Source organism: Lithobates pipiens, unplaced genomic scaffold (genome assembly GCF_037356315.1).
Source record: "Lithobates pipiens isolate NorthernLeopardFrog02 unplaced genomic scaffold, aLitPip1_a1.2 Scaffold_24, whole genome shotgun sequence".
Classification (NCBI taxonomy): Eukaryota; Metazoa; Chordata; class Amphibia; order Anura; family Ranidae; genus Lithobates; species Lithobates pipiens.
In genome coordinates, this window is record NW_027507786.1 from 24,224,282 (window position 1) to 24,244,965 (window position 20,684).

The 20,684-nt window shown below is 49.6% G+C and overlaps 1 protein-coding gene across 5 annotated transcripts in view; it reads right to left on the bottom strand.

Moving 5' to 3' along the window:
• Nucleotides 1-20,684, bottom strand: part of ABCC8 (ATP binding cassette subfamily C member 8) — a 163,841-nt gene that overhangs the window by 15,198 nt on the left and 127,959 nt on the right. For all 5 annotated transcript variants that reach the window (XM_077453709.1, XM_077453707.1, XM_077453708.1 and 2 more), the window contains 14 exons: nt 19,615-19,752; nt 19,342-19,467; nt 18,597-18,684; nt 17,962-18,200; nt 17,568-17,734; nt 15,896-15,965; nt 14,215-14,372; nt 12,051-12,143; nt 11,793-11,895; nt 10,478-10,591; nt 7,900-8,020; nt 7,691-7,821; nt 2,168-2,246; nt 430-538 (listed from right to left, as the gene is read on the bottom strand). In XM_077453709.1, coding sequence (XP_077309835.1) covers nt 430-538; nt 2,168-2,246; nt 7,691-7,821; nt 7,900-8,020; nt 10,478-10,591; nt 11,793-11,895; nt 12,051-12,143; nt 14,215-14,372; nt 15,896-15,965; nt 17,568-17,734; nt 17,962-18,200; nt 18,597-18,684; nt 19,342-19,467; nt 19,615-19,752 — 1,736 coding nt within the window. The remainder of the gene's footprint in view (nt 1-429; nt 539-2,167; nt 2,247-7,690; nt 7,822-7,899; nt 8,021-10,477; nt 10,592-11,792; nt 11,896-12,050; nt 12,144-14,214; nt 14,373-15,895; nt 15,966-17,567; nt 17,735-17,961; nt 18,201-18,596; nt 18,685-19,341; nt 19,468-19,614; nt 19,753-20,684) is intronic.

Genomic DNA, 20,684 nt, shown 5'->3' on the forward strand with positions numbered 1-20,684 from the left:
CATTATGAGGGGTTCCCACCACCCCTGTGCTGAGTTCCCGGGTCTTTACACCCGCTGTGCCCATTATGAGGGGTTCCCACCATCCCTGTGCTGAGTTCCCGGGTATGTACACCCGCTGTGTCCATTATGAGGGGTTCCCACCATCCCTGTGCTGAGTTCCCGGGTCTTTACACCCGCTGTGCTCATTATGAGGAGTTCCCACCATCCCTGTGCTGAGTTCCCGGGTCTTTACACCCGCTGTGCCCATTATGAGGGGTTCCCACCATCCCTGTGCTGAGTTCCCGGGTATGTACACCCGCTGTGTCCATTATGAGGGGTTCCCACCATCCCTGTGCTGAGTTCCCGGGTCTTTACACCCGCTGTGCTCATTATGAGGAGTTCCCACCATCCTTTAACACAGAAGTAAGTAGGTGCCCCTCCCCAACCTACCTGATGGTGCCGCTGAACAGAATGGGGTCCTGTAGGATGATGGAGAGTCGGGATCGCAGCGTTTGTAGTGGTAGTTTGGATATATCGATCCCATCGATGATGATCCTCCCTGGAAGGATGGAGATGGTGATCTGTCACATGTATGGGGGTGGGGGAGGGGAGACTGAGGACCTCATTGGGGGACATTTATACAGATGATTAGGAATACAAATATGGACAAATATGGATTTTATTCCCGGTCCTGAGACATTGGAAACTCCACACACAGGATGATCAAAGTGAAGAAATGTCATCTGCACACCGAGGATTCCTCGAAAGGGTCCAAAGCTTCATTATGGTGGTCACATGATAAATATACAGCAACGTTTTGGAGCCCTGCAGGACCCCTTCATCAGGCAAGCTTTGGGCCCTTTCAATAGGGGCCAATCACAGCACAGGGGCGTCCCGGTGACCTCACATTGTGCAGATTATATTATTTATATTACAGCCTTCAATGTTTTATATCATGGAACCCCCCATCTCAGTGTGGGGGGTGAGGGGTAAGTGTGGGGGTCAGGGGTCATGGTGGGGGGTAAGTGTGGGGGTCAGGGGTCAGCGTGAGGGTCAGTGTAAAGGGTGCTGCTTGGGAAGATATGTTACGGAGATACCAGTGCTGGGACCAGTATTGGAGTTGTTGCCAGTCTGGAAGTTGTCTCCAATAGCAACAGTCTGGAGCTTGATTCGAAGGTTCTGGGCATCCCACACCACCCTATACCCCATCCAAGTGGTTTACCCCGATAGACATCAAAAACAAAGCCCCTGCATTGGCCTACTGTCTGTATGCTGCTGAAAATGTGTGTCGCCTGGCTGTGCGGAAGAAGGGGGAACCAAAATCCAGCAGCCCTTAGGGGGGTAGCACTACAGATAATATGGAGGTGAAGAATAGAGAGGGGAGGACCCGAGGGGAGGGGTGCAGGGGGAGGAGTCACTAAACTGAGAGGGGAGGAGTAACTGCAGAGAAGGGAGGGGAACAGGGGGAGGAGTCAGTGTACAGGGAAGGGAGAGGTCAAGGGGAGGAGTCAGTTTACAGAGAAGGGATGAGGGGGAGGAGTCCGTTTACAGAGAAGACCAGGGTCAGGGGGAGGAGTCAGTGTACAAAGGATGAGTTGGAGGAGGAGTCAGGGTACAGAGAAGGGTGGGGTACAGGGGGAGGAGTCAGTGTACAGACAAGGCATGGGTCCGGGGGAGGAGTCAGGGTACAGAGAAGGGCGGGGTCAGGGTCCAGGTGATGGACATGTGGCCCCTGGTGTCCTGGGTTGGGTTGACCTCCAGAAGCTATTCTTATCCTGGTGGCGGAGGACCTAAATCTCCAGGGATCGGGTGAGGTCAGAGGTCATTTCCCCCCTCCCTTTAATGTCTGATCAATGTGATCAATAATTCTGATCTGATCGCAGACTGTCCTCTCCAATCAGATTGGAGAGCAGTGTGGGGGGTGTCCTCTCCTCACCCCAACAAACAAACCACAGAGAGACCGCAGTGACCCGGGAGGAGGACACAGGGAATACCCTCTGCGGTGTCTCCATGTAAATTATCAATCGTCCTTTCAGGGACATTGATCTGTCTATTGATTGATATATTGGTTGATTGATTGGTATGAACTCTCTGTGTTCCCTCCATCTGCATTTACTGAATTATTTACATAACCACAGGGAATTTCTGGGGGCCCCGGGAGATCGGCGCCATTCATACCTCTACTCACCTTGGAACATGTCCACCATTCTAAAGAAGGCCAGAGAGAAGGAGGATTTGCCGCTGCCGGTTCTCCCACAAATCCCAATCTGCAATGAGAAGACAGAGAACAATGGGGGTCTGACAGATTTTTCCTGGTGTCAAGAAGAAGAGGACCCGTCTACACCTCAGACATGATGGTGACAGTATGGTGTCATGTAGAGAGGACCTGTCTACACCTCAGACATGATGATGGTGACAGTATGGTGTCATGTAGAGAGGACCTGTCTACACCTCAGACATGATGATGGTGACAGTATGGTGTCATGTAGAGAGGACCTGTCTACACCTCAGACATGATGATGGTGACAGTATGGTGTCATGTAGAGAGGACATGATGGGGACAGTATGGCGTCATGTAGAAGAGGACCCGTCTACCCCTCAGACATGATGGTGACAGTATGGTGTCATGTAGAAGAGGACATGATGGGGACAGTATGGTGTCATGTAGAAGAGGACATGATGGTGACAGTATGGTGTCATGTAGAAGAGGACATGATGGTGACAGTATGGTGTCATGTAGAAGAGGACATGATGGGGACAGTATGGTGTCATGTAGAAGAGGACATGATGGTGACAGTATGGTGTCATGTAGAAGAGGACATGATGGTGACAGTATGGTGTCATGTAGAAGAGGACATGATGGTGACAGTATGGTGTCATGTAGAAGAGGACATGATGGTGACAGTATGGTGTCATGTAGAAGAGGACATGATGGTGACAGTATGGTGTCATGTAGAAGAGGACATGATGGGGACAGTATGGTGTCATGTAGAAGAGGACATGATGGTGACAGTATGGTGTCATGTAGAAGAGGACATGATGGTGACAGTATGGTGTCATGTAGAAGAGGACATGATGGTGACAGTATGGTGTCATGTAGAAGAGGACATGATGGTGACAGTATGGTGTCATGTAGAAGAGGACATGATGGTGACAGTATGGTGTCATGTAGAAGAGGACATGATGGTGACAGTATGGTGTCATGTAGAAGAGGACATGATGGTGACAGTATGGTGTCATGTAGAAGAGGACATGATGGGGACAGTATGGTGTCATGTAGAAGAGGACATGATGGTGACAGTATGGTGTCATGTAGAAGAGGACATGATGGTGACAGTATGGTGTCATGTAGAAGAGGACATGATGGTGACAGTATGGTGTCATGTAGAAGAGGACATGATGGGGACAGTATGGTGTCATGTAGAAGAGGACATGATGGGGACAGTATGGTGTCATGTAGAAGAGGACATGATGGGGACAGTATGGTGTCATGTAGAAGAGGACATGATGGGGACAGTATGGTGTCATGTAGAAGAGGACATGATGGTGACAGTATGGTGTCATGTAGAAGAGGACATGATGGGGACAGTATGGTGTCACGTAGAAGAGGACATGATGGTGACAGTATGGTGTCATGTAGAAGAGGACATGATGGGGACAGTATGGTGTCATGTAGAAGAGGACATGATGGGGACAGTATGGTGTCATGTAGAAGAGGACATGATGGGGACAGTATGGTGTCATGTAGAAGTGGACATGATGGGGACAGTATGGTGTCATGTAGAAGAGGACATGATGGGGACAGTATGGTGTCACGTAGAAGAGGACATGATGGTGACAGTATGGTGTCATGTAGAAGAGGACATGATGGTGACAGTATGGTGTCATGTAGAAGAGGACATGATGGGGACAGTATGGTGTCATGTAGAAGAGGACATGATGGGGACAGTATGGTGTCATGTAGAAGAGGACATGATGGGGACAGTATGGTGTCATGTAGAAGAGGACATGATGGGGACAGTATGGTGTCATGTAGAAGAGGACATGATGGTGACAGTATGGTGTCATGTAGAAGAGGACATGATGGGGACAGTATGGTGTCACGTAGAAGAGGACATGATGGTGACAGTATGGTGTCATGTAGAAGAGGACATGATGGGGACAGTATGGTGTCATGTAGAAGAGGACATGATGGGGACAGTATGGTGTCATGTAGAAGAGGACATGATGGGGACAGTATGGTGTCATGTAGAAGTGGACATGATGGGGACAGTATGGTGTCATGTAGAAGAGGACATGATGGGGACAGTATGGTGTCACGTAGAAGAGGACATGATGGTGACAGTATGGTGTCATGTAGAAGAGGACATGATGGTGACAGTATGGTGTCATGTAGAAGAGGACATGATGGGGACAGTATGGTGTCACGTAGAAGAGGACATGATGGTGACAGTATGGTGTCATGTAGAAGAGGACATGATGGTGACAGTATGGTGTCATGTAGAAGAGGACATGATGGGGACAGTATGGTGTCATGTAGAAGTGGACATGATGGGGACAGTATGGTGTCATGTAGAAGAGGACATGATGGTGACAGTATGGTGTCACGTAGAAGAGGACATGATGGGGACAGTATGGTGTCATGTAGAAGAGGACATGATGGTGACAGTATGGTGTCACGTAGAAGAGGACATGATGGGGACAGTATGGTGTCACGTAGAAGAGGACATGATGGGGACAGTATGGTGTCATGTAGAAGAGGACATGATGGGGACAGTATGGTGTCACGTAGAAGAGGACATGATGGGGACAGTATGGTGTCATGTAGAAGAGGACATGATGGGGACAGTATGGTGTCACGTAGAAGAGGACATGATGGGGACAGTATGGTGTCACGTAGAAGAGGACATGATGGGGACAGTATGGTGTCATGTAGAAGAGGACATGATGGGGACAGTATGGTGTCATGTAGAAGAGGACATGATGGGGACAGTATGGTGTCATGTAGAAGAGGACATGATGGGGACAGTATGGTGTCATGTAGAAGAGGACATGATGGTGACAGTATGGTGTCATGTAGAAGAGGACATGATGGGGACAGTATGGTGTCATGTAGAAGAGGACATGATGGGGACAGTATGGTGTCATGTAGAAGAGGACATGATGGGGACAGTATGGTGTCATGTAGAAGAGGACATGATGGGGACAGTATGGTGTCATGTAGAAGAGGACATGATGGGGACAGTATGGTGTCACGTAGAAGAGGACATGATGGTGACAGTATGGTGTCATGTAGAAGAGGACATGATGGTGACAGTATGGTGTCATGTAGAAGAGGACATGATGGGGACAGTATGGTGTCACGTAGAAGAGGACATGATGGTGACAGTATGGTGTCATGTAGAAGAGGACATGATGGTGACAGTATGGTGTCATGTAGAAGAGGACATGATGGGGACAGTATGGTGTCATGTAGAAGTGGACATGATGGGGACAGTATGGTGTCATGTAGAAGAGGACATGATGGTGACAGTATGGTGTCACGTAGAAGAGGACATGATGGGGACAGTATGGTGTCATGTAGAAGAGGACATGATGGTGACAGTATGGTGTCACGTAGAAGAGGACATGATGGGGACAGTATGGTGTCACGTAGAAGAGGACATGATGGGGACAGTATGGTGTCATGTAGAAGAGGACATGATGGGGACAGTATGGTGTCACGTAGAAGAGGACATGATGGGGACAGTATGGTGTCACGTAGAAGAGGACATGATGGGGACAGTATGGTGTCATGTAGAAGAGGACATGATGGGGACAGTATGGTGTCATGTAGAAGAGGACATGATGGGGACAGTATGGTGTCATGTAGAAGAGGACATGATGGGGACAGTATGGTGTCATGTAGAAGAGGACATGATGGTGACAGTATGGTGTCATGTAGAAGAGGACATGATGGGGACAGTATGGTGTCATGTAGAAGAGGACATGATGGGGACAGTATGGTGTCATGTAGAAGAGGACATGATGGGGACAGTATGGTGTCATGTAGAAGAGGACATGATGGGGACAGTATGGTGTCATGTAGAAGAGGACATGATGGGGACAGTATGGTGTCATGTAGAAGAGGACATGATGGTGACAGTATGGTGTCATGTAGAAGAGGACATGATGGGGACAGTATGGTGTCATGTAGAAGAGGACATGATGGGGACAGTATGGTGTCACGTAGAAGAGGACATGATGGGGACAGTATGGTGTCATGTAGAAGAGGACATGATGGGGACAGTATGGTGTCATGTAGAAGAGGACATGATGGGGACAGTATGGTGTCATGTAGAAGAGGACATGATGGGGACAGTATGGTGTCATGTAGAAGAGGACATGATGGGGACAGTATGGTGTCATGTAGAAGAGGACATGATGGTGACAGTATGGTGTCATGTAGAAGAGGACATGATGGGGATAGTATGGTGTCATGTAGAAGAGGACATGATGGGGACAGTATGGTGTCATGTAGAAGAGGACATGATGGGGACAGTATGGTGTCATGTAGAAGAGGACATGATGGGGACAGTATGGTGTCATGTAGAAGAGGACATGATGGGGACAGTATGGTGTCATGTAGAAGAGGACATGATGGGGACAGTATGGTGTCATGTAGAAGAGGACATGCTGGTGACAGTATGGTGTCATGTAGAAGAGGACATGATGGGGACAGTATGGTGTCATGTAGAAGAGGACATGATGGTGACAGTATGGTGTCATGTAGAAGAGGACATGATGGTGACAGTATGGTGTCATGTAGAAGAGGACATGATGGTGACAGTATGGTGTCATGTAGAAGAGGACATGATGGGGACAGTATGGTGTCATGTAGAAGAGGACATGATGGGGACAGTATGGTGTCATGTAGAAGAGGACATGATGGGGACAGTATGGTGTCATGTAGAAGAGGACATGATGGGGACAGTATGGTGTCATGTAGAAGAGGACATGATGGGGACAGTATGGTGTCATGTAGAAGAGGACATGATGGTGACAGTATGGTGTCATGTAGAAGAGGACATGATGGTGACAGTATGGTGTCATGTAGAAGAGGACATGATGGTGACAGTATGGTGTCATGTAGAAGAGGACATGATGGGGACAGTATGGTGTCATGTAGAAGAGGACATGATGGGGACAGTATGGTGTCATGTAAAAGAGGACATGATGGGGACAGTATGGTGTCATGTAGAAGAGGACATGATGGGGACAGTATGGTGTCATGTAGAAGAGGACATGATGGTGACAGTATGGTGTCACGTAGAAGAGGACATGATGGGGACAGTATGGTGTCATGTAGAAGAGGACATGATGGTGACAGTATGGTGTCATGTAGAAGAGGACATGATGGGGACAGTATGGTGTCATGTAGAAGAGGACATGATGGTGACAGTATGGTGTCATGTAGAAGAGGACATGATGGGGACAGTATGGTGTCATGTAGAAGAGGACATGATGGGGACAGTATGGTGTCATGTAGAAGAGGACATGATGGGGACAGTATGGTGTCATGTAGAAGAGGACATGATGGGGACAGTATGGTGTCATGTAGAAGAGGACATGATGGGGACAGTATGGTGTCACGTAGAAGAGGACATGATGGGGACAGTATGGTGTCACGTAGAAGAGGACCCGTCTACCCCGCCTGTGGCACCCCTCTCACCTTCTGTCCGGGGGTGATGTGGGCATTGACGTGTTTCAGGACCGGTTTCAGCGAACTGTCGTATCGAACGCTCAGGTTCTGGATCTGGATCTCTCCGCTGTCCGGCCAGTTCTGTGGGATCTGCGAGGGGGCTGAACACACAGGATGCTCATTAATTATTCATGAGGCTCGGAGATCACCTGACCAATGGGGCAGCGGCACATACTCACACAGGAGCCCCTTGTAATTCTCTGGCTCGGTCTTCAGAAGGCCGTTTATCCTCTTCACGGCCCCCAGCTGGATCTCCATGTCGGAGAGATTCCTCACCATCCAGTTCAGGTAGTTGGAGACCTGCGAGATACGGGCACAAAATTCACCAATCAGAATCCACCCCCATTATTCCAGTGTGTGGGGGGCTCCATGAAAACTATTGGCTCTTACAGGAACCACAGACAGTTTTCTTTCATCTGTCACAGAATTCTCCTGTAAGGAGATAAATATATAACCAACTGTACACAGAGATCCCACACACCAGCTGAATGGTGAAATCAGGCTTAAAGTGAGGATAGCTAATGAACAAATGGGGGGGGTGGGGGGTGGAATTAAACAGGTGGGTGTGGTCATCACACTTATAGGCCAAATTATAGGCAGGAGGTGGAGCAAAGTGGGAGGCAGCAAATGCAGATTCAGAACAGTATTGTCCAGTTTGGGGGGGGGGGTGGACATTACTGTAACCCCCTGGTCCTAAACTCGGGCTGTCGTGTAAATGTGGTTTTTGGCTGGGCTGTAGGCCGCTCAGACGGATTTATCTGGTCTTTCCCTAATCTCAATCAGGTTGTGCATTTCCCTCTCTCACCAGTAGGTGTCACTGGTACCACAGGCCAGAATGAGAAGTAAACCTAGGGGTTGAGCTGTGACTATTTATTCTTCTTCCAGCCAACCCAGTAGGAGGTTCCTGGCCACTGGTGCATTCTGGGAGATGATATATATTCGGGCTTGGCCATGTGCTCGCTCTCTCTTGCCTCACAGGATGTGTTGCTGAAGTGAGCTCTGCATGTAAGCACAGAAGCCTGTCTGGGGCCTACTAATCCTGAGGTGGTCCTTAGGCTGTCCTACCCGGCGTGGAAGAAACCAAGTAGGGAGGCCCCATGCTGGAGAGAGCCAAGATGAAGGCTGGTCTCAGAATGGCCCGGTGACTCATTTGGAGGAGACATCTACATCTAAAATGTGCTAACAGTGTAGCTGGATCAGCTTAAAGGTTCTGACACTGTGAAGGTGGATCTTCCTCTGCAACCTGAAATGTGCTGACAGTATTGCCGGGTCAGTGTAAAGGTTCTGGTACTGTAAAGCTCTACTTTTTCAGGATCCAAGGAGTCTGTAAGTGATCCGCTACTGGTATCTGAGACCCCTCACCCTCTCTCCTGCTATGGTATCTGAGACCCCTCACCCTCTCTCCTGCTATGGTATCTGAGACCCCTCACCCTCTCTCCTGCTATGGTATCTGAGACCCCTCACCCTCTCTCCTGCTATGGTATCTCAGACCCCTAACCCTCTCTCCTGCTATGGTATCTGAGACCCCTAACCCTCTCTCCTGCTATGGTATCTGAGACCCCTAACCCTCTCTCCTGCTATGGTATCTCAGACCCCTCACCCTCTCTCCTGCTATGGTATCTGAGACCCCTAACCCTCTCTCCTGCTATGGTATCTCAGACCCCTAACCCTCTCTCCTGCTATGGTATCTGAGACCCCTAACCCTCTCTCCTGCTATGGTATCTCAGACCCCTCACCCTCTCTCCTGCTATGGTATCTGAGACCCCTCACCCTCTCTCCTGCTATGGTATCTGAGACCCCTAACCCTCTCTCCTGCTATGGTATCTGAGACCCCTAACCCTCTCTCCTGCTATGGTATCTCAGACCCCTAACCCTCTCTCCTGCTATGGTATCTGAGACCCCTCACCCTCTCTCCTGCTATGGTATCTTGAGACCCCTCACCCTCTCTCCTGCTATGGTATCTGAGACCCCTAACCCTCTCTCCTGCTATGGTATCTGAGACCCCTCACCCTCTCTCCTGCTATGGTATCTGAGACCCCTCACCCTCTCTCCTGCTATGGTATCTGAGACCCCTCACCCTCTCTCCTGCTATGGTATTTGAGACCCCTCACCCTCTCTCCTGCTATGGTATCTCAGACCCCTCACCCTCTCTCCTGCTACCTTCTTCCATGTTCCACATCCATTATAGCCACGGACTCAGCCCTGGGGTAAGTGTTATCTCACCCCCCTCCCCCCCCGGAGGTAATACTCTGCCTTTAGGAGACCCACATACATTACTTTATGGTAAATGCTGATCTCATATCTGTCTCCAGTTTGTTGACCATTCTTAAAGCCCTCAGGGGTCAATATCTGGGGGGTCAGTGTCTGGGGGGATCAGAATCTGGGGGAGGACTGTTCACATACAGGAAACGTGGAACGTTCCCCACGTTGGTGAATGTGACTCATAGCGTTATGTGGTCACATGATTCGCATGTGGAGATCTGGAATGGCGGGGAACCAAAGGTCACAGTGACATAATAGTCAGAGGTTACCTAGCTAACTCAGGAAAATTGTGACGGGAGGCTGCAGTTCCACCCAGAAGCACCATGAAAGGATTACTGAATCTATACAGATTTTAGGTGAAAGGAAAGAGGTAGACTTGTCTGACTTTCACACAGTTGCAGAGTTCTCTGGATGACATGAGCAGTGCACAGCTCTGTGTATAGCACTATAACGGGGGAGTGTTCCAATCCGGCAACACCCAGAAATACTCTTTACCATCAAGGCGTAGATGAGTCCCAGGCCAACCAATCCTGTGGTGAGGTTGTTCTGCAACCGATAGGTGATGGAGGCAACAGCCGCTACCAGGACGACGCAGGCCCCGATATATTCCTGTATGAGAAGAGGACATTTTTATTTGATTCATGAAAACTTTCATAGGAGAGATGACCAAGAGGGACATAGGACAGCTTCCTCTTGTGATGTCCATTGTGAGACCGCCCCCGAGGAATGGCCACAAGAATGTCCATTGTGTGACCGGCCCCCGAGAAATGGCCACAGGAATGTCCATTGTGTGACCGGCCCCCAAGAAATGGCCACAGGAATGTCCATTGTGTGACCGGCCCCCGAGAAATGGCCACAGGAATGTCCATTGTGAGACCGGCCCCCAAGAAATGGCCACTCAGATGTCCATTGTGTGACCGGCCCCAATGGAATGAATGAGTGACTTGTATAGCGCTACCTATGCGAACTGAATCGCCTCAGGGCACTTTCTTGCCACCCGTGTCCATCTGCAGCTTTTACGCGGTCCTTTAACCTGTAGGGTCCCGACATACTTACAACACATACAACATTGACATACACATACTATGGCCAATTTTTTTTGGACAGGGTCTAATTAACCTACCAGCATGTCTTTGGAGTGTGGGAGGAAACCGGAATATCCGGAGGAAACCCACGCAGGCACAGGGAGAACATGCAAACTCCAGGCAGATAGTGTCGTGGTTGGGATATGAACCAGCGACCCTATTGCTGCTAGGTGAAAGTGCTAACCACTAGGAATGGCCACCGGAATGTCCATTGTGTGACCGGCCACCAAGGAATGGCCACCGGGATGTCCATCATGGGACCAGCACCCAAGGAATGGCCACCGGAATGTCCATTGTGTGACCAGCCCCCAAGGAATGGCCACCAGGATGTCCATGGTGTGACTGGCCCCCAACGAATGACCACCGGGTTGTCCATGGTGTCACCAGCCCCAAGGAATGGCCACTTGGATGTTCATTGTGTGACTGGCTTGTGAGGAACATCCACTGGGAGAGGCATTGTGTCATTAGCTGGCCCCTGAGTAAGTCTTTTGGGATGGCCACTGTGTAAGTGGTCCTCGTGGCACATCCACCAGATACCTCTGTGTGACTAACTGGCCCAGAGGAACTTCTGCTTGGATATCCCCCGTGTGATTGACCCAGGAGGAACGTCTACTGGGAAGTCCATCATGTCACCATCCCCGAGAAAATTCAACCGGGATGTCTTAAATGGTTACAGATGCTCCTCCCCCTGTGTACAGTGAATGACCCCCTCTAGCCATCCTCACCATGCGCACTTCCAGCCATCGATTGGCGGCCGTCAGGAAGAGGGATGCAATGTTGTTGGAGTCTGTGAGTTCTAGAAGTTTCTGCTGGAACCTGGTCTCATATCTGGAGGAGAGAGACAACATGGACATCAGGCCATCCAATAAATAAGTGAACAATGTGAGAGTCCATAACCCACAGCAACCAATCAGTTGTCCAACTTTTATATCTGGGGGGGTGGAGGCGGTTGCTATAGGTAACATCAGCTCAATGTTCATTACCTGAATGCCCGTATGGTGGTCAGTCCCTCCACCGTCTCAGAGAACTGCGCCAGTAGGGGGAGCTGCGTGCTGTCCTCCAGTTGCTGAAGGTCTCTGAAATAAGACGTTATGTACTAAGAGATCGGGATAAGATACACTGCGATATCACTTCCACTGATCTACTGGAACATGCCCCATCCCAGGGTGTATAGATCGCCCTCTGTTTCCTGTGCCCTCCTCGCCCTGGTAATATATCGCCGTGTGATATGGCGCAGATCTCCAATCAGCAGGAGATGGTAAAACGCTCGGCGTATTGTTGGAGATCTCACAGAAGCTCAGACAAGAAGTAAACAGATTTTATCCACAAATAAACAATTCCAGGAAGGTTGGAGATGTATTTATAATGTGCTTCGGATGATCAGTGAGAATAAACAGAGGGACACGGGGGGTCCGGGGAAACGTCTCTTTATATGGACAAACCACAGAAATCTCCATCTGGAGGAAAATGTTCCTAATCTCCATACAGATCAGAGATGTCCCCATTCCAGATGTATTTATAACAGTAGATACACATCCCGGATACATTGTTACTGTTCATTCAAGGATAAGCCCCGCCCACCGTCAGCAAACATGGCAGGTATCCCACCTGTGCACTCAACGTGAGTGGATATGTCTGCCCATCTTTGACCACGTTTGTCCAATAAGGGACCCTATAATACTTGATTTCTGTTTGGATTAAACCCAATGAATGGGCCCTATAACCCTGGAAATGCGTTGGATGTTTACCTGAAGAAGGGTCCCTATAACCACTGAAATGTGTTGGATTACATCCATTGAAGGGTCCTATAAGCCCTGAAATGTGTTGGATGTTTACCTAAAGAAGGGACCCTCTAACCCCTGAAATACGTTGGATTAAACCCAATGAAGGGACTGTATAACCCCTGAAACATATTGGATTACACCCAATGAAGGGCCCTATAACCCCTGAAATGTGTTGGATGGTCATCTGATGAAGGGTACGTATAAGCCCTGAAATGTGTTGGATGGTTACCTGATGAAGGGACCCTCTAACCCCAGAAATGTGTTGGACTGTACCCAATGAAGAGACCCTAAAGCCCCTGAACTCTGTTGGGTTACACTGATGAATGAATCCTGTAACCTCTGAAATGTGTTGTATTGTACCTTATGAAGGGACCTTATAACATTTGAAATGTAGGGCTGATACCTTATGAATGGACCCTATAACCCCTGAAATGTGTTGAATTGTTACCCGATGAAGAGACCCTATAACTCCAAAAATGTGTTTGATTGTACCTGATGAAGAGATCCTAAAAACTCCTAAAATGTGTTGGGTTACACCTGATGAGTGAATCCCATAATCCCTGAAATGGGTTTTATTTTCCCTGATGAAGGAACCATATAAACCCTAAAAAGTGTTGAATTACACCCAATGAAGGGACCCTATAACCCCTGAAATGTGTTGGGTTATACTGATGAATGAATCTGGTAACCCCTGAAATGTGTTGGACTATACTTGCTGAAGAGACTCTATAACTCCTGAAATGTGTTGGATAGTTACCTGATGAAGAGATTCTATAACCCCACGAAATTACACATTCGTACAAGTTCCAGCATCACCTGGAGAGGGACTACAAGTTCCAGCATCACCTGGGGAGGGACTACAAGTTCCAGCATCACCTGGGGAGGGACTACAAGTTCCATAATTACCTGGGGAGGGACTACAAGTTCCATAATTACCTGGGGAGGGACTACAAGTTCCAGCATCATCTGGGGAGGGACTACAAGTTCCATAATTACCTGGGGAGGGACTACAAGTTCCATAATTACCTGGGGAGGGACTACAAGTTCCATAATTACCTGGGGAGGGACTACAAGTTCCATAATTACCTGGGGAGGGACTACAAGTTCCAGCATCATCTGGGGAGGGACTACAAGTTCCATAATTACCTGGGGAGGGACTACAAGTTCCATAATTACCTGGGGAGGGACTACAAGTTCCATAATTACCTGGGGAGGGACTACAAGTTCCAGCATCATCTGGGGAGGGACTACAAGTTCCAGAATTACTTGGGGAGGGACTACAAGTCCCAGCATCACCTGGGGAGGGACTACAAGTCCCAGCATTCCTCCACAATGGACCCGACTTCCCATATAAGGAGATTACCTGGAGGCCACCCGGAAGTGCTTCTGGATGAAGTAGCAGGTGATGGCCAGAGGGAGGAGCGAGATGATGAAGATGGGGGTGACGTAGGAGATGACGGCCAAGGCGGAGATGCAGAGTAAGGTGGAGCGGCTGAGACATTCCAGGGTGGTCGGGATGTGCTGGGGAGAGAAGAGCCATGTCAGTACAGATTACCTGCAAGGGGACCGGTCATAAGAGAAAAGCCGCTGACCTCTCCTGTGGAGAATGCTAGTTTTCTGGCTGTCATGCCAATTCTTCAGAGTCTCCAGCCTGGAGCAATCATGTAGAATCGGAGCTCAGACATTCCTGATATATAGAAGCTCCGTGATTCAGGATATTGAAGCCCAAAGATCAGCATGGCAGCCAGGGGGAGTGGCTTCTCTAGAAGGAGGAAAGTAATGGCCGCCGCCTTTCCCAGAGTTCTCTTCCCAAGAAAAAAGATTGTAAAACATTTCTCCTCTATGACATCATGCCGGAGGTCTGCAGACCATCCATGGACATCTACCTGGACAGGTCAGGGATTCTCACATGGATGTAGTGGGGTACAAGGAGAGGGAGGGGTTCTGCTTGCCAGGCCTGGTTCTGGAGACACCATGCCTCCTGATTGGTGAATGTCTGTGGGAGGAGCTTTCTGCAGTTTGAAAAAACTTCACCTGACCAATCAGAAGTTGACAGGCAGGGATGGGTGGTCTCCAGTTGGCTGTATTATTGAGGTGGGTGGTCGCTCACATTCATAGGGGGCGCCACGGCTGCGGTGAGGCAGCTCTCAACACAACCCCCCCCCTGAGGAGCTCCACCTCCAGGTATAGAAATGAGAGCGGCGCACCCAGGAAATACGAGTCCCGAATCTCCAATACCGGAATAAATATCCAACTAAAGATCTTTCTTCAGGGTCCAAATATTCCATGAGGCTGTGAGGAGCCAATCACAGCACCAGAAATAATTCCTTGAAGAACGGACTGTGGTCAGTGCCCGGGCAGTGGTCGTAGCGGCACGCTCTGCTCCCTTGTATGCCGCCCTCTGGTGTGAGGTCACTGCAGTGTTAAAGACTTTTAGACTCATAATTCTTGGTCTGGTGCCTGGTGGTCTCATTTCTATATGCAAATTTCACAGAGGGGGCTGGGGGGGAGGGGCATCATGTCCTGGGGACCCTCTGAATGATAAAACACACAGGTCTCACCTGTCTCTGGAGTATGGGATCTGTCCAGGGGGAACTCTGAGGCCAAGGCATGAGCAGAGACCACTAGTGTTAGAGACGTGGTCCCCACAAATGTGAAATGTGTGGAAAGTGTGACCCGGATTTCTTTGGTCTGATAATGGACCTGATTGTATTCCTGTCCCGCAGGGAGTTCCCTCCATTGGATTAGCGGCCAGGAGAACTTTCGGTGCTTTGGGCAGAATTATCTGAAGATATTTGGTGGTCATAGATGAAGAGATCCCCCTCCATGGTGAGGAAACATCTCAGCCTCTGATGTCCGCCATGATGGATGACATCCACTGGGACCCGTCCCCTACACAGAACCATCCCCCATCAACCCACAACCTGATGAGGGAACATTAGGATTTTGGATGTTATAAACCTCCTACCATACAAGCAGCTGATCCCCAGATCCGGGGCCCCCCAATAACCAATGAAGGCAACAAGTTCACCAATCCCACCCACCTGATCGATGGTGTTGAAGTCGGCAGAGAATCGGTTCAGAATACTCCCCAGGGGGGTCGTCTCGAAGAACCTGAAGAGGAAAACTCGTGAAAATGTGACGATTATAAACATTTGTCTCTGGGCGGGGGAGGGGGGGGACTTGCCATGTGATGTCTAACGAGGATGTCCATTGGTGTACTTTTGCCCCAGAATCCCCGTCAGTATCTACATCTGACATCAGCCGGGGTGGTGTGATTGCTGAGTTGGGGGATTATTGGCATTGCAATTATGGCATCGCTCATTGGCCGGAGAGGACACACGACTGTCAGCTCAGGGTATCAGAGTCTGTATGGATACTATAATGGACAGAACATGAGGGAGCCATACCTCACCGAGACCACCAGGTGGCAATTTACTTTAATGGTGCCAAGAATTGAGAATGTGCTTCAAAGGTGCCAAGAACTGGGAAGATATCTCTGTGGTGGCAACAATTGGGAACTTACCTTACTGGTTCCAAGAACTGAGAGACTTACCTCACTGGTGCCAGAAATTGAGAATGTAGCTTGTTGGTGCCAGGATTTTGGAATTTACCTCACTGGTGCCAGGAACTGTGAATTTACCTCACTGGTGCCAGGAACTGTGAATTTACCTCACTGGTGCCAGGAACTGGGAAGATATCTCTGTGGTGGCAACAATTGGGAACTTACCTGACTGGTTCCAAGAACTGAGAGACTTACCTCACTGGTGCCAGAAATTGAGAATGTAGCTTGTTGGTGCCAGGATTTTGGAATTTACCTCACTGGTGCCAGGAACTGTGAATTTACCTCACTGGTGCCAGGAACTGGGAATTTACCTCATCTGTGCCAGGAATTGGGAATTTACCTCACTGGTGCCAGGAACTGGGAATTTACCTCACTGGTGCCAGGAACTGTGAATTTACCTCACTGGTGCCAGGAACTGGGAATTTACCTCACTGATGCCAGGAACTGGGAATTTACCTCACTGGTGCCAGGAATTGGAAATTTACCTCACTGGTGCCAGGAATTGGGAATTTACCTCACTGGTGCCAGGAACTGGGAATTTACCTCGTTGGTGCCAGGAACTGGGAATTTACCTCATCGGTGCCAGGAACTGGGAATTTACCTCATCGTGCCAGGAACTGGGAATTTACCTCACTGGTGCCAGGAACTGGGAATTTACCTCACTGGTGCCAGGAACTGGGAATTTACCTCACTGGTGCCAGGAACTGGGAATTTACCTCATCGGTGCCAGGAACTGGGAATTTACCTCACTGGTGCCAGGAACTGGGAATTTACCTCATCGGTGCCAGGAACTGGGAATTTACCTCATCGGTGCCAGGAACTGGGAATTTACCTCATCGGTGCCAGGAACTGGGAATTTACCTCATCGGTGCCAGGAACTGGGAATTTACCTCACTGGTGCCAGGAACTGGGAATTTACCTCACTGGTGCCAGGAACTGGGAATTTACCTCGTTGGTGCCAGGAACTGGGAATTTACCTCGTTGGTGCCAGGAACTGGGAATTTACCTCGTTGGTGCCAGGAACTGGGAATTTACCTCATTGGTGCCAGGAACTGGGAATTTACCTCATTGGTGCCAGGAACTGGGAATTTACCTCATCGGTGCCAGGAACTGGGAATTTACCTCACTGGTGCCAGGAACTGGGAATTTACCTCATCGGTGCCAGGATGATGGCGTTTAGCAGACTGTTGTGCAGTTTCTTGGCGACTCGCAGTCCGGTCCATTCTATGGCAATGGAGGTGGACAGGCACATGATAATGGCCAGGCAGGAGAGGACGCTGAACACCATGGAGTACGGAGAATGGTCAAAGCCACAGCTCTGCAGAGAAAGCACAGACATCAGTTAATATCGGGAGGGTCAGCAACTCTCTGTAGATAGATTGTAAGCTCCGGGGGTTCAGGACAATTACACATACATTCTAGCTCCTCCACCAATGTGATTGGAATCATGGAATACATACGATTTATATTTCCTAATGATAATATACACACAGTGGCATTTCCCACCACTAATGGTGGACAGTAGAGTCAGGCAGGTGGCATCACCTCTCCGGCACAGTTGGACGCAGACGTGTTGGAAATGGTGTCCCAGGTCCACTTGGCCAACCAGAAGTCGATGGCGACCAGCAGAGAGTGTTTGAGAAGTTGGGAGAAGACGAGGATGGGAAGGAGGAGAATCCCGGCTGAACTCAGATATTTCCCACACGCCCTCCACGGCATCTTCGCCTTCTGATGGAGGACCGAGGAGAGGTTGTCATCATCATCCTCACTCTCTGATAACTCCTCTGTGCAACGAGAGACAGCGTGTCAGTAACAGGGGGTGATGTCAGTATGGGGGGGTGATGTCAGTTACAGGGGGTGATGTCAGTTACAGGGGGTGATGTCAGCAACAGGGGGTGATGTCAGTATGGGGGGGGGTGATGTCAGCAACAGGGGGTGATGTCAGCAACAGGGGGTGATGTCAGCAACAGGGGGTGATGTCAGTAACAGGGGGTGATGTCAGTATGGGGGGGTGATGTCAGCAACGGGGGGTGATGTCAGTAAAAGGGGGTGATGATGTCAGTATGGGGGGGTGATGTCAGTATGGGGGGGTGATGATGATGTCATCACACCCCACTCTGAGAAATATTTGGAATATTCTCCAGAGATCCGGACTCCAGGTTTTCCATTTCCAGCCTCACCTTCATCCTCCTCCTCGTCGCCCAGCGTTTCCCGGGAGCACATCGATCTCTTCTTCCTCTCCACCGGAGTCTTCCTCTCTATAATCTCCTGCAGGAAATACAAAAAAATCACATTTCACCGGCTGAACCCCAAACCCGTCCTCACCGCCGGCATCCAACGTGTGCAGAAGAAGCCATTGGATGCCGGAAGTGCACACAGCTTCCACCTTACTAGATCCCTCCATCTGTGTGCAGAGCAATTATCATCATCCTCCTCACCATCATCCTCCTCCTCACCATCATCCTCCTCCTCACCACCATCATCCTCCTCACCACCATCATCCTCCTCCTCCTCCTCACCACCATCATCCTCCTCCTCCTCCTCACCACCATCCTCCTCCTCCTCCTCACCATCATCCTCCTCCTCCTCACCACCATCATCCTCCTCCTCCTCACCATCATCCTCCTCCTCCTCAACACCATCATCCTCCTCCTCCTCCTCACCATCATCCTCCTCCTCCTCCTCACCATCATCCTGCTCCTCCTCCTCACCACCATCATCTGGGCAGATTTATACTCACAAAGCTAAGAATGATGTATTAAGGAGGAATGTGGAAGCGTCACGTGTCCAATCCGTGTATTAGGATGTCCCCGTATGGGACGCAGGATTCATAGATAACACACTGGGTGTCATTCTGACCTCTGACCCCCCCCCCAGTACCATTCACCAGCCCAGTACTGGGTGTCATTCCCACCCCTGACCCACCTTTTCCAGCTCCTGGTCCTGCCGGTTCATTAGCGTTTTCCAATGTTCATAAAGTTCGGGGTCAGCTTTCTGGATGTCCTTCAGTGTTCCCTCTCTCTGGATCGTCCCGTCCTTCATGGCGATAATCTGCAGAGCAACAAAGAAACTCCATGAGACCTGAGTGCTATAAACTGTATATATTATATATACCACCCCACACATATACAGTGCATTCTTTATACAGCAATCATATGTATATACAGTCACCAGAAAGATCATGAGCGCCCCCCTTACCCAGTCAGCATGGATGAGGTACTGCAGCTTGTGTGTGACCAGGACAGTCGTCCTCTTGTTGTCTCTCAGCATCTTCAGGATCCCGTCCTGCATCAGGTGATCACTCAGGTGAATATCCAGAGCAGAGAAGGGGTCATCCTGGGGGGTCAGAGGAGAGCAAGACATTAGAAAGTGTACATTTTTATTAAAATATCACACAAACATACAGATCATTAATAAAAACATATTTACACAAAATGAACAACAACTAAACAAAAACAAGCGTTCTTACATCAGCAAGTAAAGAAAACCGTTTCCTGACAAGATAACATAGAAAGAGACAAAAAAGAGACTACAAACCCCGAACCTCAACTTATCCCCAATCCCGGCTAAGAAACATTTGGAGATTTAATCACCATCAGGATGCAATTCCAAACCCCCCCATTATCCCCTCCCCCCACATCATTCACCCCATCCCCCACATCATTCACCTCGACTTCCACATCATTCACCCCAACTTCCACATCATTCACCTTGCATTCTGCAACAGCCACCCTCATTCCCTTCCCCCATCATCCAATCCATCCCTCACTCCACCCCTCGGTGTCTGCTGCCCTCCAGCCGCACTTCTGCCACACCGAGGAGGAGGGGTTGGCACCACCATACATTCTGGTCCAGCACCCTCCACTGCCTTCACTACACTAGGAGAAACAATAGGTGCCGACACCGACTTGACAACCACACTTTCTGACACTGAGTGGGACACCACAGACTGGGGGGACACTGACACCAGAGACTGGGGGGACACTGACACCAGACACTGGGGGGACACTGACACCACAGACTGGGGGGACACTGACACCACAGACCGGGGGGGACACTGACACCACAGAGGGCCTCACAGACACAGATTCTGATGGGACAGAGACACTAGGATCCCCTGGTACAACCTCCGCCAACCCAGACTCATCTCTATCCAGACGGAACAATTCCTCCACTAGCTCTGGCTTATTGTGCAAAGCCTCAGGGCACCGGCTATAAGGGTGACCAACCTTATCACATAGGTTACATTTAATTATGTTACAGTCCCT